The following is a 24,452-nucleotide window of genomic DNA, read 5'->3' as shown; positions in this document are numbered from 1 at the left end:
TACTAGATATACAGCTTTGTCTCGAAGCTTCAGATTTCTGATGTATAAAATGCTGTTGGTGATGAAGATTAGAGTACATTAAAGTGTCTGGAATATGGGAGAGACTCACTTGATGGCTGCCATTATTAGCAGTAGCTGTCCTAGCTTTGGCTCTTGGACATAGCCAACTTGCCTTAGGGACATTTTTCCTTTGCTAGAAGAAAATGGCTTCCAGACCTCTGTAGTATCTTGGCAGTTTTTCTTTCTTTCTCTTCCTTTCTTTCTTTTCTTTTTTCTTTTCTTTTCTTTTCTCCTTCCCTCCCTCTCTTCTTTCTTTCTTTCTTTCTTTTCCTTTCTTTCTTTTCCTTTCTTTTCCTTTCTTTCTTTTTCTCTCTTACTTTCTCTCTCCCTTTCTCTCTTTCTTTCTGACAAAGTCTTGCTCTGTTGCCCAGGTTGGAGTGCAGTGGTGTGATCACAGCTCACTACAGCCTTAAACTCCTGGGCTCAAGTGACCCTCCAACCTCAGCCTCCTGAGTAGCTGGGACTACAGGTGTGTGCTACCAGGCTCAGCTAATTTCTTTTTATTTTTTGCTGAGACACAGTTTCACTATGTTGCCCAGGCTCGTCTCGAACTCCAGGTCTCAAGTGATCCTCCCTCCTCGGCCTCCCAAAGTGCTGAGATTACAAGTGTAAGCCACCATGCTCAGCTCACCTCCACTGGTTTCTTAAAGAAAGTATCTCTCTGCATATATCCTGTACATGAGCTCCTTCAGATATGAATATTTAAAAGAAGGCAAATGATTAATAAATACGTGCTGAAGGGACTACCTCTAGAATATCACAGGTAGTTGCTAAATACGAAACATTCACAGGTGTTGGCCATCTGCTCCGCCACCCAGGCACCCTAGTGAGGACCAGCTGCTGCACCTGCACATCCTGCTCCAGCTTGATCTTGATCGTGTTGTACTCTTCACAATCCCGGATCCTCTGCCTGTTCAGCTGCTTCTCATAGTCCTCCACTTTTTTCATGCGGTTGGTAAGATACTCCAGCTAAAGGCACAGGAAGACAAGAGAAAAGTTAGGAACCATCCTTGCCCCACCTCAATCCTTTGGATGGCCTGACCAGCATGACACAGGGGAGAGTTTGGAAGTTTCATGGCTCCACAGGGAGTCTGGTGGCTTTCAGAAGTCCTGAATACCCAAGTCTTTTAGGACTTGGCTCGTATTGCCTAATGGGGTCATTACTCCAGAAACTCTAAGAGGAATGCTCCATTATGAAATTAAGCTCATCTCCTTGAAGTCTAAATATTTGAAAAAAAAAGAAAAGAAATTACGCACAGACCCTGAAATCAGATGTTTATATTTCTGAAAAGTCTATTGGATCTTGGTCGAGTCACTTCTTTGTTCTTTACAACTCTGAAATAAAGTGAGAATAACACACCCTTTAAAAATGTGTCTTAAAACACCTTGGGCCACGAATATTCACAGCTGGGTGAGATACTGAGTAAACAAAGGGGAAAGTGACGGGACCATGGAAAACACGGCAAGCTGCCTGGGTGGTACTCACCACCACCACAGAGACAATCCCCATCTGCAAGGCCACACTGATTAGCTAGGAAGTGCAGTAGTATTTAGCCACAGCAGTTCTACTCAAGACACAAAAAGGCAGCCAGGCGTGGAGGCTCACGCCTGTAATCCCAACACTTTGGGAGGCCAAGGCGAGCGGATCACGAGGTCAGGAGATTGAGACCATCCTGGTCAACATGGTGAAACTCATCTCTACTAAAAATACAAAAATTAGCATGGTGACATATGCCTGTAATCCCAGCTACTTGGGAGGCTGAGGCAGGAGAATCACTTGAACCAGGGAGTCGGAGGTTGCAGTGAGCCAAGATCGTGCCACAGCATTCCAGCCTGGCGACAGAAGCGACACTGCATCTCAAAGAAAAAAAAAAAAGGCCAGGCGCGGTGGCTCAAGCCTGTAATCCCAGCACTTTGGGAGGCCGAGACGGATGGATCATGAGGTCAGGAGATCGAGACCATCCTGGCTAACACGGTGAAACCCCGTCTCTACTAAAAAATACAAAAAACTAGCTGGGCAAGGTGGTGGGCACCTGTAGTCCCAGCTACTCGGGAGGCTGGAGCAGGAGAATGGCATAAACCCGGGAGGCAGAGCTTGCAGTGAGCTGAGATCCGGCCACTGCACTCCAGCCTGGGCAACAGAGCAAGACTCTGTCTCAAAAAAAAAAAAAAAAAAAAGGCTAGCGAATTCAGTCAGAATAGAAATCACCCAGACCCCACAGATCACCCTTGACAGCCTCCACCCTTTACCTCTTTGGCATTATGAGCCTGAAGGGCCCGCTCCCATTTCTTCTTATTACTGGCCAGTAGCTCTTGGCGTTCCACCTCAAATGCTTTCTATGACCGAGAAGGGAAAAGACTCTTGCATCTGTTTTGATTGGGCAGGTCCCACCAGTGTCAAAGAACTTTTAGGTAACTGTAAAAATGCTGTACCAACAACCACAGAGTAAAAGTCAATTTCAAATGCAGACTTGCCAAGTTTCATGAGACCAAATGGCTATGGAAGGAGCTGCATGGAAATTAGCTGTTATGAAGACGATATCCGAATGCAGAGAGGAGATGTTTCAACAGTCCCATGGCTTAGTCATTATCAGAGGCAGGGAACTGGAGAAAGGCCAGTGCCCCTGTCGTCAGTCACACGGCAGGCCCTGGTGTGTAATTCAACTGACTACCGTTGATGCGTTGCCATGGTTGGGGTTCCCATGACGCAAAGGCAGCATGAAGCTCGCAAGGGTTAGGTTTGGGAATGCAGAAGTAAGTCTCCAACAACCCAGAGAGAGAGAGGCCTCCACCCTCTTGGCTCTCTTCCATCTTGGAAAGGGCTAAATCTCAATCTCAATCTTGAACATTTCATTCAAATTCAAAATACTGATTCCTGAATCCTATGCAGCACTCCCCTTTGCCACTGTCTGCCCCAGCTGCCATAAAGAAACAAAGAAATGCCTCGTATAGGGTTTATGCTTATGGAGTGCTAATCCCCCTTTTTTATTCCCCAACCCCTTGCTCATCTTATTTTCTTTCAAAACACTTATTACCACCTGTGAAATAATATATTTAGTAACTTGTTGATTGTCTAGCTGCCTCCTACTAGAATACAGGCTCCACCAGGAACTTTGTTTTGTTCATAGCTGCATCCCTAGCCCCCTGGAACAGTGCACAGCAGATAGTAGGCACTTGATATGTACTTGTCAAATGAATGAATGAGTAAATAAATTCATAAAACCTGAGAGCAAAACAGAAATCAGAGGACAGAGAAGTCATCTAGGGCCCTCCTTAGATCATTAGGACAGACCTAGACCTCCTCCCAGGGGCCCCCCAAGAGCAGAAACCAGGTCCTTTCACACCGTTACCTCAATGTGATAGAGCTCCTCACGAAAGGCTTTCATCACACTCTTCACCTGTTGCTCCATCCGCTCCAGAAGCAGGCAGATGTCATCTGACTGTTTCTTCAAATCCTTCACATACTGGTCATCCTTTGTTTTTAACTCCTAGAAAAAAGCATGGAAAAGGCTGGCCACAAACTGTCAGGAGCAGGAGGTGCCAAGCACTATCTCTAGACCCCTCTCACCAGAATCTGTCAACGCTAGGACATGAAACTGTACAATGAGGGCTGGGCACAGTGGCTCACACCTATAATCTCAGCACTTTGGGAGGCTGAGGCAGGTGCTTCAGCTCAGGAGACCAGCCTGGGTAGTATGGCAAAACTCTGTCTCTATAAAAAAATACAAAATTAGCCAGATGTGGTGATGCATGCCTGTGGTCCCAGCTACTTGGGAGGCTGAGGTGGGAGGATCTCTTGAGCCCAGAAGGTGGAGGCTACAGTGAGCCATGATTGCACCACTGCACTCCAGCCTGGGAGATGGAGTAAGACCCTGTCTCTATAATAATAATAATAATAATAATAATAAACTGTACAAAGAGAAAGTGGCTTCAGAAGAGTCTTAGAAGGCCTGAGATAAAGCACAGTAGATGGAGTGGAATGGGCTGTGCTTAGTGCAAAGCTCTTAACAAGCACCCAGGACCAAACCCCTCAATGTTATCACCTGCTGCAAATCTCCCTGCAAGCTCCCAGAAAGCCTAGAGTGTCCCAGCTGAGTAATTAATGTCCAGGTTCCAACACAGGAACATATCTACTGCAGACTAAGTTGCATTCTTTAACTAAGGACTCAACTCTGGAACAGCATTTGCTGTAAAAATACTACAGTCATGTGCCACGTAACAACATTTCAGTCAATGATGGACCACATATATGACAGTGGTCCCATAGGATTATAATACGGTATTTCTACTGTGCCTTTTCTGTTTAGATGCACAACTACTTAGCACTGCATTACAGTTGCTTACAGTATTCAGTACGGTGACATTCTAGACAGGTTTGTAGCCTGGGAGCAATAAGTTAGGTGTGTAGTAGGTTATACCATCTAGGTTTGTGTAAGCACGTTATGATGTTCTCACAACAATGAAATCACCTAACAATGCATTTCTCAGAATATATCCCCATCATTAAGTGACGCATGACTATATTTCTATTAGATAGTTAATAATTCTACAATTATGACAAAGCTTTTACTTCTAATTAAAAGTTTATCACTTGAAAAGACATCAAAATTGGAAGTTAAAATTATCTCTGTTCACAGATGACATGATCTTACATGCAAAAAAACTAAAGATTTCACACACACGAAAACCTGTTAGAACTTAAACAAATTCAGCAAAGTTGCAGGACACAAAATCAAAATTCACACTATTCACAATAGCCAAGAATTGGAATCAACCTAAGTGTCCATCAGCAGATGAATGGATAAAGAAAATGTGGTACACGTCGGCACCAGCTGCGGGGCAAGATGGAGGCGCTGATTTTGGAAACTTCCCTGTATACTGTCAAAGCCATCCTGATTCTGGACAATGATGGAGATCGACTTTTTGCCAAGTACTATGACGACACCTACCCCAGTGTCAAGGAGCAAAAGGCCTTTGAGAAGAACATTTTCAACAAGACTCATCGGACTGACAGTGAAATTGCCCTCTTGGAAGGCCTGACAGTGGTATACAAAAGCAGTATAGATCTCTATTTCTATGTGATTGGCAGCTCCTATGAAAATGAGGAAAAATGTAGAAAAGCGAGCACTGCTGGAGAACATGGAGGGGCTGTTCTTGGCTGTGGATGAAATTGTAGATGGAGGGGTGATCCTCGAGAGTGATCCCCAGCAGGTGGTACATCGGGTGGCGTTAAGGGGTGAAGATGTCCCCCTTACGGAGCAGACCGTGTCTCAGGTGCTGCAGTCAGCCAAAGAACAGATCAAGTGGTCACTCCTTCGGTGAAGACCCCACTGTTCCTGGCTCTTCATCCTCTTCAAAAAATTCGCCTGTCTGCTGTGAATTTTCATCTAGTTCCCCAGTTGATGCTCTCAGGGTCATCTCGGGGATCACAGGGATCCTTAAATCTCCATTCTGTTTGTGGTTGTCCCCCCAACCTCCCCTACACCCTTCCTATTCTTTTTCATTCTTCTTGCAGTTCTGGGAGTAAAGCTCCCAGCGTATTTAGGTAATAGGGCAGGAGAAGCACCCTCTTTCTTTCTAGACTGGATTATGCTCACATGCTCCCCTGCCCTGACATTTTTGTAAATTCTGTGCCCTTTGTTGTAGCTAAACTTCAGATTAAAGTAGGAGAAAGAAAAAAAAAAAAAAAAAAGAAAATGTGGTACATAGACACAATGGAGTACTATTCAGCCATAAAAGAGAATGAGATCCTGTCATATACAAAAACGTGGATGGAATTAAAACGCATTGTGTTAAATGAAATAAGCCACACACAAAAATTCAAACTTTGCATGTTCTCACTCGTTTGTGGGAGCTAAAAATTAAAACAATTGAACTCGTGGAGATAGAAAGTAGAATGATAGTTACCAGAGACTGAGAAGTGTAGTGTGGGGGGTCGGGGAGGAATGGGGATGGTTAATAGGTACGAAAATATAGTTAGAATGAATAAGATCTAGTATTTGACAGCACAACAGGGTGACTAAGGTCAGCTAGATTTGTTGTACATTTTAAAATAACTAAAAGTGTATAACTGGAATGTTTGTAATACAAAGAAATGACACAGCTTGAAGTGATGGATACCCCATTTACCCCAATGTGATTATCACACATTGTATGGCTGTATCAAAATATCTTATGTACCCCATAAATATATACACCTACCCATAAAGTTTTTTAATTTTAAATTTAAAAAAAAAGTCAGGTGTGATGGCTCACACCTGTAATCCCAACACTTTGGAAGGTGGAGGTGGGTGGGTAATTTGAGGTCAGGAGTTTGAGACCAACCTTGGCAACATGGTGAAACCCCATCTCTACTAAAAGCACAAAAATTAGCTGGGCATGGTGATGCACGCTGTAATCCCAGCTACTTGGGAGGCTGAGGCAGGAGGATCACGTGAGCCCAGGAGGTGGAGGTTGTAGTGAGCCAAGATCAGTCTACTGCACTCCAGCCTGGGCAACAGAGTGAGACTCTGTCTCAAAAAAATTAAATTAAAAGTTTAAAAATTTTTTAACCAGTTGCATTCTTATATGCAAATAATGACCAATCCAAAATGGAAATTAAGAAAATAATCTATTTACCATAGCACCAAAAAGAATGAAATACTTAGGAATAAACTTAACCAAGTAGGCCTTGTACACTGAAAACTGTAAAACATTACTAAAAGAAATCAAAGAAGACATAAACAAATGGAAGATATCCTGTGCTTATAAATTGGATGACTCAACACTGTTAAAATGTCCACACTATACAAAATAATCTACAGATTCAATGCAATCCTTATCAAAATCCCAACATTATTTTTTGTGGAAATAGGAAAACCATCCTAAAATTCGTAAAATTCAGAATCTCAAGGGACTCCAAATAGCCAAAATAATCTTGAAAAAGAACAAAGTTGGAGGCCCCACATTCCCTGATTTCAAAACATACTACAGACTGGGTGCAGTGGCTCATATCTGCAATCCCAGCACTTTGGGAGGCTGAGGGAGGTGGGTCACCTGAGGTCAGGAGTTCGAGACTAGCCTGACCAACATTGTGAAACTCCATCTCTACTAAAAATGCAAAAATTAGCCAGGCAAGGTGGCACACACCTGTAGTCTCAGCTACTCGGGAGGCTGAGGCAGAAGAATTGCTTGAACCCTAGAGACAGAGGTTGCAGTGAGCTGAGATCACACCACTGCACTCCAGCATGAGCGACAGTAAAACTCTGTCTCAAAAAAAAAAAAAAAAAAAAAAACTACAAAGAGCAACAGTAATTAAAAGAGTGTGGTACTGACATAAAAATAGATATATAGACCAAGGGAACTAGAGAGTCCAGAAATAAACCCCTACATATATGACCAAATGGCTTTTGACAAGGGTCAAAATGGTAAATGAATGATATACAAACCCCCGCATCTATGGTCACATGACTTTTGACAAGACTATACAGTGGTGAGGTGGATAGTCTCTTCAACAAATGATATTGAGAAAACTGGATATTCACAGGCAAAAGAATGAAGTTGGGCCCTTACCTTATATCATATACAAAAATAACTCAAAATTGATTAAAGACCTAAAACTATTAAACTCCTGGAAGAAAATGTAGGAGCCATTTTTTAACAGTTTAACTGTTGTGTTAAACACAACTGGGTCTACACATTGGATTTGGCAATAATTTCTCGGATATGACACCAAAAGCCCAGGCAACAAAATCAAAAATAGACAAATGGGGCTGCACCAAACTCAGAAATGTTTGCACATCAAAAAAAAAAAAAAAAATCAAGAATAAGAAGGCAATATATGGAACAGGAAATCATAACTGAAAATCATATATCTGATAAGGGGTTAATGTCCGAAATACATAAGGAACTTCTATAACTCAAAAACAACCCAAATGAAAAATAAGCAAAAGATTTAAACAGACATTTCTCCAAAGATGATATACGAATGGCCAAGAAACACATGAAAAAGATGCAAAACATCTCTAATCATTAGGGAAATGTAGATCCAAACCACAAGGAGATATCACCTCACACTATCAACACGGAAACTAGCACAAAAAACAGGATGTAAGTGTTGGTGAGAATACAGAGAAGTTAGAACCCTTGTGTACTGTTAGTGGGAATGTAAAATGGTGTAGTCATTATAAAAAACAGTATGGAAGTTCCTAAGAAAATTAAAAATAGAATTACCATATGACCCAGCCATCCTACTTTTAAGTGTACATCCAAATAATTCAAAGAAGGATCTCAAAGAGATATGTGTATACCCATGTTCACAGCAGTATTACTCATGATAGCCAAAAGGTGAAATCCAACCCAAATATCCATTCACAGGAGAATGTATAAAACAAGATGTGGTATACATATGCAATGAAATACTACACAGCCTTAAAAAGGAAGGCAGTCGTGTCACGTGCTACAATGAAGTCCATCACACTAAGCCAAATATGCTAGTCACAAAAGGACAAATGCTGTATGATTTCACTCACAGGAAGTATCTAATAGAGTAGTTAAAATCACAGAAACGGAAAGTAGAAAGGTGATTACCAAGGGCTAGGGGAAAGGGGAAGAGGGAATGGGTGTCTGAGGGGCATAGAGTTTCCATGTTGCAAGATGAAAAGTTCTTAGAGATCTGCTGCATCTGAATGCTGTATACTTAACGTGACTGAACTATAGTTTTTTGTTTTTTGTTTTGAGACGGAGTCTCACTCGCTTTGTCACCCAGGCTGGAGTGCAGTGGCGTGATCTTGGCTCACTGCAACCTTTGCCTCCCATGTTCAGGCGACCCTCCTGCCTCAGCCACCCGAGTAGCTGAGATTACAGGCGTGTGCCACCACGCACGGCTAATTTTGATACTTTTAGTAGAGATGGGGTTTCACCATGTTGGCCAGGCTGGTCTCAAACTCCTGATCTCAAGTGATCTGCCTGCTTCAGCCTCACAAAGTGCTGGGATTATAGGCATGAACCACTGCACTCAGCCCATGAACTATACACTTTAAAATGGTTATGATGGCAAATTTAATGTTATGTGTTTCTTACCATCATAAAAAAAAAAAGAAAGAAAAAGTTTATGAGTTGTACAGGATTCTAAATAATGAAGTAAAAGGTTTCTACATTTTTCCATTCAGGAAAAGCAAACCAATAACCCAGCTAAATCCCAGGCAGATCCCCAGTGACTGGGCTGGAGGGCCCGGGCCGCTTGCCTGTTGTAACTCGCTGATGAGCTTGTTCTTATCTTCTAAGAGGCCAGCACAGTGCAGCTGTTGGGTATTGAGCATTTCCCACAGCTCTTGGGGAATTCTCTTCTGCTTGCCCTCTTCCCACTTTGAGGTGATTTCGTCAAATTTGTCCTGGCTGGTCTTAACTTCATTCTCCAGCTTCTCAATCCTGCAAATACAAACATGCCAGCCATGCCAGCCCAGCTCCAGATGCTGCCTTCCAATAGAGCAGGTATGTTCTCTAGAATCTCTAGAATATAAAACCCAGGTACTGGGCACTGCCCAAACACACCCACCCAAAATCAAACTCAATGCTGAGAAATCTTTTCGTTTAATGCTTGACTACAAGTAACTTAAGCTAAGTAAAGAAAATGACACATAGCAAAAACAGATCAACATTAAGGCTACACACACAGACATACACACGCACACACACACACACAAACACACCAAGATCAATTGGTCACCGGCTTCTTAGTAATATGATAACACACAACAGTTAAACACAACTGGGTCTCTGGAGTCACAGAGCTTATGTTCAAGTCCTGACTTGGCTCCTAACTGACTGTCAACCTTTTAGATAAGTTGCATAACCTCTTCAAGCCTCACTTTTCTCTTCTGTAAAATGGAGTGGATGCAAAGTATCTACCTTCATGTGGCTGGCTGTTGTCAGGATGAAATAAGATGACGCACACAGGGGGCGGAGCAAGATGGCCGAATAGGAACAGCTCCAGTCTCCAACTCCCAGCGCGAGCGACACAGAAGACCGGTGATTTCTGCATTTTCAACTGAGGTACTGGGGTCATCTCACTGGGGAGTGCCGGACCATCGGTGCTGGGCAGCTGCTGCAGCCCGACCAGCGAGAGCTGAAGCAGGGCGAGGCATTGCCTCACCTGGGAAGCGCAAGGGGGAAGGGAATCCCTTTTCCTAGCCAGGCAAACTGAGACACACAACACCTGGAAAATTGGGTAATTCCCACCCCAATACTGCACTTTAAGCAAACGGGCACACCAGGAGATTATACCCACACCTGGCCGGGAGGGTCCCACGCCCACGGAGCCTCCCTCATTGCTAGCACAGCAGTCTGCGATCTAACCGAAGGCAGCAGCGAGGCTGGGGGAGGGGCGCCCGCCATTGCTGAGGCTTAAGTAGATAAACAAAGCCGCTGGGAAGCTCAAACTGGGTGGAGCTCACAGCAGCTCAAGGAAACCTGCCTGTCTCTGTAGACTCCACCTCTAGGGACAGGGCACAGCTAAAAAACAACAGGGGAAGCAGCAGAGGCCTGTGCAGACCCAAACGACTCTGTCTGACAGCTTTGAAGAGAGCAGTGGATCTCCCAACACAGAGGTTGAGATCTGAGAAGGGACAGACTGCCTGCTCAAGTGGGTCCCTGACCCCTGAGTAGCCTAACTGGGAGACATCCCCCACTAGGGGCAGTCTGACACCCCACACCTCGCAGGGTGGAGTACACCCCTGAGAGGAAGCTTCCAAAGTAAGAATCAGACAGGTACACTCGCTGTTCAGCAATATTCTATCTTCTGCAACCTCTGCTGCTGATACCCAGGCAAACAGGGTCTGGAGTGGACCTCAAGCAATCTCCAACAGACCTACAGCTGAGGGTCCTGACTATTAGAAGGAAAACTACCAAACAGGAAGAACACCTATACCAAAACCCCATCAGTACGTCACCATCATCAAAGACCAGAGGCAGATAAAACCACAAAGATGGGGAAGAAGCAGGGCAGAAAAGCTGGAAATTCAAAAAATAAGAGCACATCTCCCCCTGCAAAGGAGCGCAGCTCATCACCAGCAACGGATCAAAGCTGGTCAGAGAATGACTTTGACGAGATGAGAGAAGAAGGCTTCAGTCCATCAAACTCCTTAGAGCTAAAGGAGGAATTACGTACCCAGCGCAAAGAAACTAAAAATCTTGAAAAAAGAGTGGAAGAATTGATAGCTAGAATAATTAATGCAGAGAAGGTCATAAATGAAATGACAGAGATGAAAACCATGACACGAGAAATATGTGACAAATCCACAAGCTTCAGTAACCAACTTGATCAACTGGAAGAAAGCGTATCAGCGATTGAGGATCAAATGAATGAAATGAAGTGAGAAGAGAAACCAAAAGAAAAAAGAAGAAAAAGAAATGAACAAAGCCTACAAGAAGTATGGGATTATGTAAAAAGACCAAATCTACGTCTGATTGGGGTGCCTGAAAGTGAGGGGGAAAATGGAACCAAGTTGGAAAACACTCTTCAGGATATCATCCAGGAGAACTTCCCCAACCTAGTAGGGCAGGCCAGCATTCCAATTCAGGAAACACAGAGAACACCACAAAGATACTCCTCGAGAAGAGCAACTCCAAGACACATAATTGCCAGATTCACCAAAGTTGAAATGAAGGAAAAAATCTTAAGGGCAGCCAGAAAGAAAGGTCGGGTTACCCACAAAGGGAAGCCCATCAGACTAACAGCAGACCTCTCGGCAGAAACTCTACAAGCCAGAAGAGAGTGGGGGCCAAAATTCAACATTCTTAAAGAAAAGAATTTTCAACCCAGAATTTCATATCCAGCCAAACTAAGTTTCATCAGTGAAGGAGAAATAAAATCCTTTACAGATAAGCAAATGCTTAGAGATTTTGTCACCACCAGGCCTGCCTTACAAGAGACCCTGAAGGAAGCCCTAAACATGGAAAGGAACAACCGGTACCAGCCACTGCAAAAACATGCCAAAATGTAAAGACCATCGAGGCTAGGAAGAAACTGCATCAACTAATGAGCAAAAAAACCAGTTAATATCATAATGGCAGGATCAAGTTCACACATAACAATATTAACCTTAAATGTTAATGGACTAAATGCTCCAATTGAAAGACACAGACTGGCAAACTGGATAAAGAGTCAAGACCCATCAGTCTGCTGTATTCAGGAGACCCATCTCACATGCAGAGACATACATAGGCTCAAAATAAAGGGATGGAGGAAGATCTACCAAGCAAATGGAGAACAAAAAAAGCAGGGGTTGCAATCCTAGTCTCTGATAAAACAGACTTTAAACCATCAAAGATCAAAAGAGACAAAGAAGGCCATTACATAATGGTAAAGGGATCAATTCAACAGGAAGAGCTAACTCTCCTAAATATATATGCACCCAATACAGGAGCACCCAAATTCATAAAGCAAGTCCTTAGAGACTTACAAAGAGACTTAGACTCCCATACAATAATAATGGGAGACTTCAACACTCCACTGTCAACATCAGATCAACGAGACAGAAAGTTAACAAGGATATCCAGGAATTGAACTCATCTCTGCACCAAGCGGACCTAATAGACATCTATAGAACTCTCCACCCCAAATCAACAGAATACACATTCTTCTCAGCACCACATCGCACTTATTCCAAAATTGACCACATAATTGGAAGTAAAGCACTCCTTAGCAAATGTAAAAGAACATAAATTATAACAAACTGTCTCTCAGACCACAGTGCAATCAAACTAGAACTCAGGACTAAGAAACTCAATCAAAACCGCTCAACTACGTGGAAACTGAACAACCTGCTCCTGAATGACTACTGGGTACATAACGAAATGAAGGCAGAAATAAAGATGTTCTTTGAAACCAATGAGAACAAAGATACAACATACCAGAATCTCTGGGACACATTTAAAGCAGTGTGTAGAGGGAAATTTATAGCACTAAATGCCCACAAGAGAAAGCTGGAAAGATCTAAAATTGACACTCTAACATCACAATTAAAAGACCTGGAGAAGCAAGAGCAAACACATTCAAAAGCTAGCAGAAGGCTAGAAATAACTAAGATCAGAGCAGAACTGAAGGAGATTGAGACACAAAAAAACCCTCCAAAAAATCAATGAATCCAGGAGCTGGTTTTTTGAAAAGATCAACAAAATTGACAGACCACTAGCAAGACTAATAAAGAAGAAAAGAGAGAGGAATCAAATAGATGCAATAAAAAATGATAAAGGGGATATCACCACGGACCCCACAGAAATACAAACTACCATCAGAGAATACTATAAACACCTCTAGGCAAATAAACTAGAAAATCTAGAAGAAATGGATAATTTCCTGGACACTTACACTCTTCCAAGACTAAACCAGGAAGAAGTTGAATCCCTGAATAGACCAATAGCAGGCTCTGAAATTGAGGCAATAATTAATAGCCTACCAACCAAAAAAAGTCCAGGACCAGATGGATTCACAGCTGAATTCTACCAGAGGTACAAAGAGGAGCTGGTACCATTCCTTCTGAAACTATTCCAATCAATTGAAAAAGAGGGAATCCTCCCTAACTCATTTTATGAGGCCAACATCATCCTGATACCAAAGCCTGGCAGAGACACAACAAAAAAAGAAAATTTTAGACCAATATCTCTGATGAACATCGATGCAAAAATCCTCAATAAAATACTGGCAAACCGGATTCAGCAGCACATCAAAAAGCTTATCCACCATGATCAAGTGGGCTTCATCCCTGGGATGCAAGGCTGGTTCAACATTCGCAAATCAATAAACGTAATCCAGCATATAAACAGAACCAAAGACAAGAACCACATGATTATCTCAATAGATGCAGAAAAGGCTTTTGACAAAATTCAACAGCCCTTCATGCTAAAAACGCTCAATAAATTCGGTATTGATGGAACTGTACCTCAAAATAATAAGAGCTATTTATGACAAACCCACAGCCAATATCATACTGAATGGGCAAAAACTGGAAAAATTCCCTTTGAAAACTGGCACAAGACAGGGATGCCCTCTCTCACCACTCCTATTCAACATAGTCTTGGAAGTTCTGGCTAGGGCAATCAGGCAAGAGAAAGAAATCAAGGGTATCCAGTTAAGAAAAGAAGAAGTCAAATTATCCCTGTTTGCAGATGACATGATTGTATATTTAGAAAACTCCGTTGTCTCAGCCCAAAATCTCCTTAAGCTGATAAGCAACTTCAGCAAAGTCTCAGGATACAAAATCAATGTGCAAAAATCACAAGCATTCTTATACACCAGTAACAGACAAACAGAGAGCCAAATCATGAATGAACTTCCATTCACAATTGCTTCAAAGAGAATAAAATACCTAGGAATCCAACTTACAAGGGATGTAAAGGACCTCTTCAAGGAGAACTACAAACCACTGCTCAGTGAAATAAAAGAGGACACTAACAAATGGAAGAACATACCATGCTCATGGATAGGAAGAATCAATATCGTGAAAATGGCCATACTGCCCAAGGTTATTTATAGATTCAATGCCATCCCCATCAAGCTACCAATGAGTTTCTTCACAGAACTGGAAAAAACGGCTTTAAAGTTCATATGGAACCAAAAAAGAGCCCGCATTGCCAAGACAATCCTAAGTCAAAAGAACAAAGCTGGAGGCATCACGCTACCTGACTTCAAACTATACTACAAGGCTACAGTAACCAAAACAGCATGGTACTGGTACCAAAACAGAGATATAGACCAATGGAACAGAACAGAGTCCTCAGAAATAATACCACACATCTACAGCCATCTGATCTTTGACAAACCTGAGAGAAACAAGAAATGGGGAAAGGACTCCCTATTTAATAAATGGTGCTGGGAAAATTGGCTAGCCATGAGTAGAAAGCTGAAACTGGATCCTTTCCTTACTCCTTATACGAAAATTAATTCAAGATGTATTAGAGACTTAAATGTTAGACCTAATACCATAAAAACCCTAGAAGAAAACCTAGGTAGTACCATTCAGGACATAGGCATGGGCAAGGACTTCATGTCTAAAACACCAAAAGCAACGGCAGCAAAAGCCAAAATTGACAAATGGGATATGATTAAACTAAAGAGCTTCTGCACAGCAAAAGAAACTACCATCAGAGTGAACAGGCAACCTACAGAATGGGAGGAAAGTTTTGCAATCTACTCATCTGACAAAGGGCTAATATCTAGAATCTACAAAGAACTCAAACAAATTTACAAGAAAAAAACAAACAACCCCATCAAAAAGTGGGCAAAGGATATGAACAGACATTTCTCAAAAGAAGACATTCATACAGCCAACAGACACATGAAAAAATGCTCATCATCACTGGCCATCAGAGAGATGCAAATCAAAACCACAATGAGATACCATCTCACACCAGTTAGAATGGCAATCATTAAAAAGTCAGGAAACAGGTGCTGGAGAGGATGTGGAGAAATAGGAACACTTTTACACTGTTGGTGGGATTGTAAACTAGTTCAACCATTATGGAAAACAGTATGGCGACTCCTCAAGGATCTAGAACTAGATGTACCTACCATATGACCCAGCCATCCCACTACTGGGTATATACCCAAAGGATTATAAATCATGCTGCTATAAAGACACATGCACACGTATGTTTACTGCGGCACTATTCACAATAGCAAAGACTTGGAATCAACCCAAATGTTCATCTGTGACAGACTGGATTAAGAAAATGTGGCACATATACACCATGGAATATTATACAGCCATAAAAAAGGATGAGTTTGTGTCCTTTGTAGGGACATGGATGCAGCTGGAAACCATCATTCTTAGCAAACTATCACAAGAACAGAAAACCAAACACCACATGTTCTCACTCATAGGTGGGAACTGAACAATGAGATCACTTAAACTCGGGAAGGGGAACATCACACATCGGGACCTATCATGGGGAGGGGGTAGGGGGAGGGATTGCATTGGGAGTTATACCTGATATAAATGACGAATTGATGGGTGCTGACGAGTTGATGGGTGCAGCACACCAACATGGCGCAGGTGTACATGTGTAACAAACCTGCACGTTGTGCACATGTACCCTCGAACTTAAAGTATAATAAAAAAATTAAAAAATAATAATAATAAAATGATGCACACAGCACAGGTGCTCAGTGTGGGAGTCACTTAACACATGGTACTTAAATTATCAATTTTTTATTAGCAACATGACCTCAATTGTCTGGCTACTCCTCTCCCAAGTTACCAATAAATGACTAGTGGAATGTACAAATACGGAAACTCCACCACAAGGAATGGAAAATAGGGAGAGCCTTTCCATAAATTCCAAAGAATCTCTGTGACAGAGCACACCGAGGCTGGGGTGAGGTGGCAGGAAGGCAGGACAGCTGAGCTGGGGCCCCTCTGGAAACAGTGGCTAGGATATCTCCCAGAGACTCTCTGCTCCTTGTAACAGACTAATCCTATGACAGCACCTCCAAACAAACTCCCTGAGGAACCGAAGTCACAGCTTAAACATCTTGCAATCCTCTCTCCCTGTCCCATCCCACACCCACCCCACCTTCCAAGCTAGGACACTTTTTAAATTTAATTGACTTTTTTATTTCAAGAAATGAGAAAGAGCTGTCAGGTCATCTTTCCACAGCACACTGACCTTGTAACCTGCCCACTGGGACCTTCAGCGTTCCTCTGTGACTAGAGGATGAGGCCTAACTCCTTGCATGACCTTCCCCGCCTTTCACAAGCTGACCCTGCTGGGAATCTGCCAACTCTGTTCCTGGTACAGCCCATAAAGGCAGTGGGAAGTTTTGAGAATAAAAGTCAACCACCTTTACTGGTAGAGCTGCTAACGTTGCTAACGAGGGAACTACTTACGCTGAACAACTAAAAATATTGTTAAAATCGTCCCCTGTATGTATATGATGAGCCAAAATGGTCAAGTCGTTGCTTTCTTTCTTTTTAAAGACAGGGTTTCACTCCCATTGCCTAGGCTGGAGTCCAGTGGCACACTCTTGGCTCACTACAACGTCCGCCTCCTGGGCTCAAGTGAGGCTCCTGCCTCAGCCTCCTGAGTACTGGGACTACAGGTGTGCACGCGCCACCACACTCAGCTAATTTTTTGTATTTTTAGTAGAGATGGAGGTTCACCATGTTGGCCAAGCTGGTCTCGAACTCCTGACCTCAAGCGATCCGCCCGCCTCGGCCTCCCAAAGTGCTGCGATTACATGCATGTGCCACCCCACGCCTGGCCAAGTGGCTGCTCTTCTAATTGTTTAAGAAGTTAATTGAAGAACAATCCAAAGTTTAAATGAGGACCTGCAATCAGTCTACTTCTGTGTGCAAACCAAAGAAGTTTAATTCTTCTAAGCCGCTATGCCTCCCTGCTGGACAGCCTGAGACCTGGGATAAGGGCATGCAGGGCAGCCTGCCTCCTGAGGACTGGAGCTGAGGACCTGACGCAGGTTCCTGTTATCCCTGTGACCCTCCATCCTTCTAGGCATGGAGCCCTTCATATTCTTTAATAATGCTGCCACCTTTACACATAACACTGAGGTGCTCCTGGGTCTGGTCGTTCTCACCAATTGAAACCCAGGACTGCCCAGTTGACCTTCTTAGCCTCTTTTCTTCTACCACCCACACACATCCTTCACTATCATGCCATTCCGAAGCATATCATGGGATCTCACACCTCTGCTCAAGGGTTCCCTCTGCCTAAAATGCCTACTCTTCAACTCCTCAAACTCCTATTCATCCCTCACAGCCCAACTCAGTGTGTCACCTTGCCTGGGAAGTGTTCTCTAATCTCTGCAGATAGAATTAAAGGCCTCCTTGTGTGTGTTACTACAACCCTTTACACATTATCTATTTTACCACAAATTGTGGGTGTTTCCATGTGTCTCTTGACTAGACTGTGAATACCACAAACAGAGGCCATGTTTCACTCCTTTTGTATACACACAGCTTGGCACGTATCAGCAATGTAGTGTTTGAGGAAGGGAGGAAAGAAAAGAGAGATAGCTGGGTGCGGTCACTCACGCCTGTAATTCCAACACTGTGGGAGGCCAAGGCGGGTGGATCACCTGAGGTCAGTAGTTCGAGACCAGCCTGGCCAACATGGTGAAACCTGTCTCTACTAAAAATACAAAATTAGCCCGGCATGGTGGTGCGTGCCTGTAATCCCAGCTACTCAGGAGGCTGAGGCAGGAGAATCGCTTGAACCCAGAAGGTGGAGGTTGCGGTGAGCTGAGATCACACCCACTGCACTCCAGCCTGGGTAACAAGAGCGAACCTCCGTCTCAAAAAAGAAAAAAAAAGAGAGAGAGAAGAGGAGGGAGGGAGAACTTATAAGGGCAGGAAGGGAATTGCCTGAGGTAGACAAAGTCGCCCTCCAACGACTCGGGAGAACTGCGGGACCCATGGAGGAGATTACCTTCATGTCCACCAGGTACAGAGTGGTGTGGTCCTTACCTCTGACGCTTTATCTCCTCTTCTTCTACTCTCCTGTGAATCTCTCTGGTATCTATAGCCACCTGGATATTTGTCACCAACTCGGTGCCACAGAGCAGAAGTTTAGCCAGTTTCTGAAAAGAGAGCGAGAAGAACTGACAAAGCTGGAGCACTTTGTAAATAATGTATAAAGTCCAAAAACTAGCCGGGCGAGGTGGCGGCGCCTGTAGTCCCAGCTACTCGGGAGGCTGAGGCAGGAGAATGGCGTGAACCCGGGAGGCGGAGTTTGCAGTGAGCTGAGATCCGGCCACTGCACTCCAGTCCGGGCGACAGAGCGAGACTCCACCTCAAAAAAAAAAAAAATAATAATGTATAAAGTCAGAAACATTTGTGCACAACTGTCCGTAGCTCTTCTATCCATTCAAGCAGGAAGCAGCAACTACCTTAAGACTTTTAAGAGTAGCCCCTGTGTAGCAACCCTTTTCTATCAGGACATTTGTGATGTGGTTTTACAGCTCACAATTTAAAAGCACTCTGCAGTTCTTGACCAGGCACAGTGGCTCATGCCTGTAATCCCAGCACTTTGGGAGGCCAAGGTGGGTGGATCATTTGAGGTCAGGAGTTCGAGACCAGCTTGGCCAACATGGTGAAACCCCATCTCTACTAAAAATTCAAAACTGAGCCGGGCGTGGTGGCGGGTGCCTGTAATCCCAGCTACTCAGGAGGCTGAGGCAGGAGAATCATTTGAACCTGGGAGGTGGAGGTTACAGTGAGCCGAGGTCACGCCGCTACACTCCAGCCTGAGCAACAAAGTGAGACCCTATCTCAGAAAAAAAAAAAAGAGAGAGAGAAAAGGAAAAAGAAAAAGAGAAAGAGAAAGAAAAGTCCGGTATCCAGTCATAATAGGATGAGGCCTGGGGAAAAGTCACTGCGTTTGGCTAGAAGGGCATCATTAGTATCCCACTGTGGTAAGTTTTTATCCATTCCTGGGCAAAATAAAAAAATTTTTAAAAGCACTCTGCAGTTCTCAATGTACTTTATTTATTCACTGTAGTGTAGGCACCAGCCAACTTTTACAGCGGCAGGTATTATACATTCATCTCAGCCCTTTCCCCAGCAGATCTCCAAGTGACTGACACTGCCAGGAGCCTTTTGAAGAACCTCAGTTGGGGAGGTGAGGCAGATAATGACAGTGAGGCAGATAACAGCAGTTGTCCTCTCGTGTCCATTTCTCCCTCTCCTTTTAGTAACAGAACACTCAAGTTTTTGCTGGGCACGTGGCTTCCCAAAATAGGTAACTTTCCCGGCCTCCCTTGCACCTAGAATATTATCTGATCAATGACACATGAGAAGTGATGTGTGCCACTTCTGAACTGTGCCTTTAAGGGAAAAGGTGTATCCTCTGCTGCCCCACTTCTGTCCCTTGTCTCAGGCTGGCATGTGGGGCTCAAGTAAAAGGTGAGGAACAGATGAAGGCAACTCAAGCAACGGCAGAGGGAGCTGAGGTCCCTTCATCAAGCAGACCCCATCCATGTCAGCCCTGGACTACTTATACTCGGAACTGTTGAGACAGAGAAATGAGCTTCTGCCTTGCTGCAGCCAATGATATGTGGAGTCTTTTGTTACATGGATTCTAATGCAGGAAAAGATTGTAGCTGGCTGCACTGCTCTCTCCTTAATGGGCTCAGGAATTTTGTAATTGGTGCCACCCTTCTAAATCCCTCTTCGTAAATTCCATTTCCAGTATCTTCACTCCCAGCCTTGTCGTGATGTTACTCAAGATGATAAATTCTCTCAACAAAAAGTTCAAGTTTCCTTAGGTTATGCCTAAGTTTTTCCAAGTATTTTTGGAACTTACAAACTTTCCAACTCTCAAATAATTTTTAAACTAGGAGCCTATAAAACTTCTATACCAAGGAGTCACAGAAATTACCGGAGACTTCACTTGATCTCACTATTACATGAAAAATTTGAAATGTAGTTTCATTGAATACAGAATAGAGCTTTAACCCAGATATCCAGTGCACTCTAGATTTTTTGTTATTGCCTGCAGTTTTATCACTTATACCAAATGGTTTTACATGCATAAGGAAGTAATAACTTTCCTGCAGTTTGGGGTAATTTTCTAGTTTCTACTCAATGTGAACATCAGACACTTCTGTATAAGTACCATGTGCTAACCAATCACTTGAGTTCCAGAAATTTCTGAATCAAGTATTTAAGACTCAAAGTAAAATTAAAAATCCAAATGTCACAGTCACTAACAGACCAACAGACACGCCCCTCACCTTTATGAGATCCAGGGAAAGAGTTTAAATGGAGGTCCACATACCATATGTCTTAAATATTTTTAAACTATAGTATCATGTAAAAATTGTTAAATAAAACATTTGGCCGGGCATGGTGGCTCACACCTGTAATCTCAGCACTTTGGGAGGCCGACACGGCAGGATCACCCGAGGCCAGGAGTTCAAGATCAGCCTGAACAACATGGTGAAACCGCGTCTCTACTAAAAACACAAAAATTAGCCAGGCATGGTGGTGCATGCCTGTAGTCCCAGCTACTCAGGAGGCTGAGGCAGGAGAATGGAGTGAACCCAGGAGGCGGAGGTTGCAGTGAGCCGAGATCGCACCACTGTACTCCAGCCTGGGCGACAGAGCGAGACTCCATCTCAAAATACATATATCCTCCTATCTCAATACCTTTATAACAATTTAAAAGTCCTAGTTTGAATTCAGACACATTTTGGAGTTCTACTCATAATTGGGTGGCTAAGGGAGAGCCTGCCTCTGGCCGCAGTTCCCAGCCCACCCCCAGCTCTGTCCCACAGGCATGTGGATTTCCCCAACTGCACATCCAAGCTCCATCTATACCCTGTGACCATCCATCAGGCCCAGGGGTTGTGTAACAGTGGCCTCATCTGCCCTGAGCAGGACAGACTCTGGCAAGAGGCACATACAGGTTGAAGGTGGGCTCAAAGTCATTCGGATGGGGAATTTTGGCTCCCATGGGACTCAGTGATCTAGAGGGGACAACGGGGGTTTGAAGGGACATGGGGCAAGTCTACTTGAGGGGGTGCATTCACAGGAAATCCAGAGCAGAACGTGGACTCCCATCATCACCACTTCTATTTAATGAGCTGGAGCATCCAACTAATGCAATAAGGGAAGAAAAAAAAATGAAAGATATAAAAATCAGACAGAAAGAAATAAAACTTATTATTTTCAGATGATATGATTATAGATGTAAAAAAATCCAAAAGAAGCCACAGGTAACTATTAGAATTAACAAATGAATTTGGCAAGGTCACTGGATACCAGGTCAATATATTAAAATCAACTGTACATTTATACACCACCATGAACCACTATAACCTGAACAAAAAGTGCAAAACATCACTGAGCCAAATTAAAGAATATCTCCCATGGATTATAAATTCTACTCAGTCAGTTGAAATTCCAGCAGGTTTTTTGGCAGAAATTTATTTATTTATTTATTTATTTTTTTTGAGCCGGAGTCTCGCTCTGTCACCCAGGCTGGACTGCAGTGGCACAATCTTGGCTCACTACAACCTCCACCTCCTGGCGATTCTCCTGCCTCAGCCTCCCGAGTAGCTGGGACTACAGTGCCTGCCACCACGCCAGGCTAATTTTTTGTATTTTTAGTAGATGCAGGGTTTCACCATGTTAGCCAGGATGGTCTCGATCTCCTGACCTGGTGATCTGCCCACCTCGGCCTCCCAAAGTGCTGGGATTACAGGCGTGAACCACTGCGCCCGGCGACAAGCTGATTCTAAAATGTATATGGAAATACAAAGGGTCAAGAATAGCCAAGACAAGGCTGGGCGCAGTGGCTCATGCCTCTAATCCCAGCACTTTGGGAAGCTGAGGCAGGAGGATTACCTGAGACCAAGAGTTCGAGACTAGCCTGGCCAACATGGTGAAACCCCGTTTCCAGTAAGAATACAAACATTAGCCGGATATGGTAGCACACACACGTAATCCCAGCTACTCAGAAGGCTGAGGCATCAGAATGACTTGAACCTGGGAGGTGGCAGTTGCAGTGAGCCAAGATTGTGCCACTGCACTCCAGCCTGGATGACAGAACGAGACTGTCTTGCAAGAAAAAAAAAAGAATAGCTAAGACAATCTGGAAGAACACAGAGAACTCACCCTACCAGATATCAAGAACTGTCATAAAAGCTCCAGTAATTAAAACTGTGTGGAATTGGCACAAAGCCAGTGATACAGTTTGGATATATCTCATGTCAAATTTTAATCCCCAGAGTTGGAGGTGGAGCCTGGTGGGAAACGACTGGATCATGGGGGTGGATTCCTCATAGTTCGGCACCATCCTCTCAGTGTTCCTCTCATGAGAGTGAGTGAGTTCTCGCGAGATCTGGCCATTGTAAAGTGTGTGGCACCTCCCCAGCATTCTCTCTCTCACTCCTGCTCCTGCCATGTGAGATGCCTGCTTCCCCTTTGCCTTCTGCCATGATTGGAAGCTTCCTGAGGCCTACCCAGAAGCAGAAGTCACTGTGCTTCTTGTATAGCCTGCAGAACCATGAGCCAATTCAACCTCCTCATAAATTATCCAGTCTCAAGTATTTCTTTATAGCAATGTGAGAATGAACTAATACAGACAGACATATAGATACCAAAAAAGAGAACAGAGAATGTGGAAACCAACTCACACATACATGGTCACCTGATTTGCAACAAAGGCGCACAGCAGTACAGTGGGGAAAGGACAATCTTTTCGGTAAATGGTTCTGGGGCAAGTAAAAATCTACATAGAAAACAATGAAACTGGGACCTACCCTTACACGATAGAAATCAATTCCAGGTACGTCATAGGCCAAAATGTAAATGATAGAATTATAAAACTTTCTAGAAGAAACCATAGAAGACTGTCTTCATATGAAGTAGACAAAGATTAAACAGGACACAAAAATAATGACCACTAAAAACCTGATAAGGCCAGGCGCAGTGGCTCACATCTGTAATCCCAGCACTTTGGGAGGCTGAGGCAGGCGGATCACTAGGTCAAGAGATCAAGACCATCCTGGCCAACATGGTGAAACCCCTGTCTCTACTAAAAATACAAAAATTAGATGGGCATGGTGGCGCTACACGTGCAGTCCCAGCTACTCAGGAGGCTGAGGCAGGAGAATAGCTTGAACCCAGGAGGCAGAGGTTGCAGTGAGCCGAGATCGTGCTACCGCACTCCAGCCTGGTGACAGAGCAAGACTTCGTCTCAAAAAAAAAAGATAAACTGCAGGGTCAAGGGTGGGGCCCAGCCTGCCCAGACATTAGGTCAGAACTAATAATCAATACCTTAATCTTGAGGAAGGGGAGCATCTTTTGTGTACATTTCTCCTTGATGCCAAGGCTCTTCACTACTTAAGTCTTAAGTGAAAGGAACCTTCAAAACCTACTAATGAAAACAATATTATCTCTTTGGATTTATACTTAATTAAGGAGTGCTCAGGGTGAACTGTATATCAGCATTTTAAAAATCTAATATCCTTTTGTCCTACACAGAAATGCTCAGAGGTCACTGACCTTTTCTTTTTTTTTTTTTTGAAAGAGACAGTCTCCCTCTGTCGCCCAGGCTAGAGTGCAGTGACCTGATCTCGGATCACTGCAACCTCCACCTCATGGGTTCAAGGAATCCTCCCACCTCAGCCTCAGCCTCCTAAGTAGCCGGGACTCCAGGCATGTGCCACCACACCCAGCCAACTTCTATATTTTTAGTAGAGACGAGGTTTCACTATGTTGGCCAGGCTAGTCTTGAACTCCTGACCTCAGGTGATCCGCCGGCCTTGGCCTTCCAAAGTCCCAGGATTATAGGTGTGAGCCACTGCACCGGGTTGAGCTCACTGACTTTTAAATGAAGAGAACGAAGTACAAAAAAGTGACATGAATCACCTACTCTGCAGTAGGTAAAAGATC

The 24,452-nt window shown here is 43.6% G+C and overlaps 1 protein-coding gene and 1 pseudogene across 2 annotated transcripts in view; one reads left to right on the top strand and one right to left on the bottom strand.

Moving 5' to 3' along the window:
• DRC1 (dynein regulatory complex subunit 1) overlaps positions 1 to 24,452 on the bottom strand; it is a 64,018-nt gene that overhangs the window by 25,147 nt on the left and 14,419 nt on the right. The window contains exons 3-7 of the mRNA XM_010383030.2: positions 18,519 to 18,631; positions 9,285 to 9,468; positions 3,411 to 3,548; positions 2,311 to 2,397; positions 907 to 1,029 (exon numbers count right to left, since the gene is read on the bottom strand). Coding sequence (XP_010381332.1) covers positions 907 to 1,029; positions 2,311 to 2,397; positions 3,411 to 3,548; positions 9,285 to 9,468; positions 18,519 to 18,631 — 645 coding nt within the window. The remainder of the gene's footprint in view (positions 1 to 906; positions 1,030 to 2,310; positions 2,398 to 3,410; positions 3,549 to 9,284; positions 9,469 to 18,518; positions 18,632 to 24,452) is intronic.
• LOC104677895 lies at positions 4,885 to 5,752 on the top strand (annotated as a pseudogene). Its single transcript, XR_004054313.1, has one exon. The product of XR_004054313.1 is annotated as a coatomer subunit zeta-1 pseudogene (transcript).

Source organism: Rhinopithecus roxellana, chromosome 17, assembly GCF_007565055.1.
Source record: "Rhinopithecus roxellana isolate Shanxi Qingling chromosome 17, ASM756505v1, whole genome shotgun sequence".
Lineage (NCBI taxonomy): Eukaryota > Metazoa > Chordata > Mammalia > Primates > Cercopithecidae > Rhinopithecus > Rhinopithecus roxellana.
This window is presented reverse-complemented; position numbering and strand designations above follow the sequence as displayed.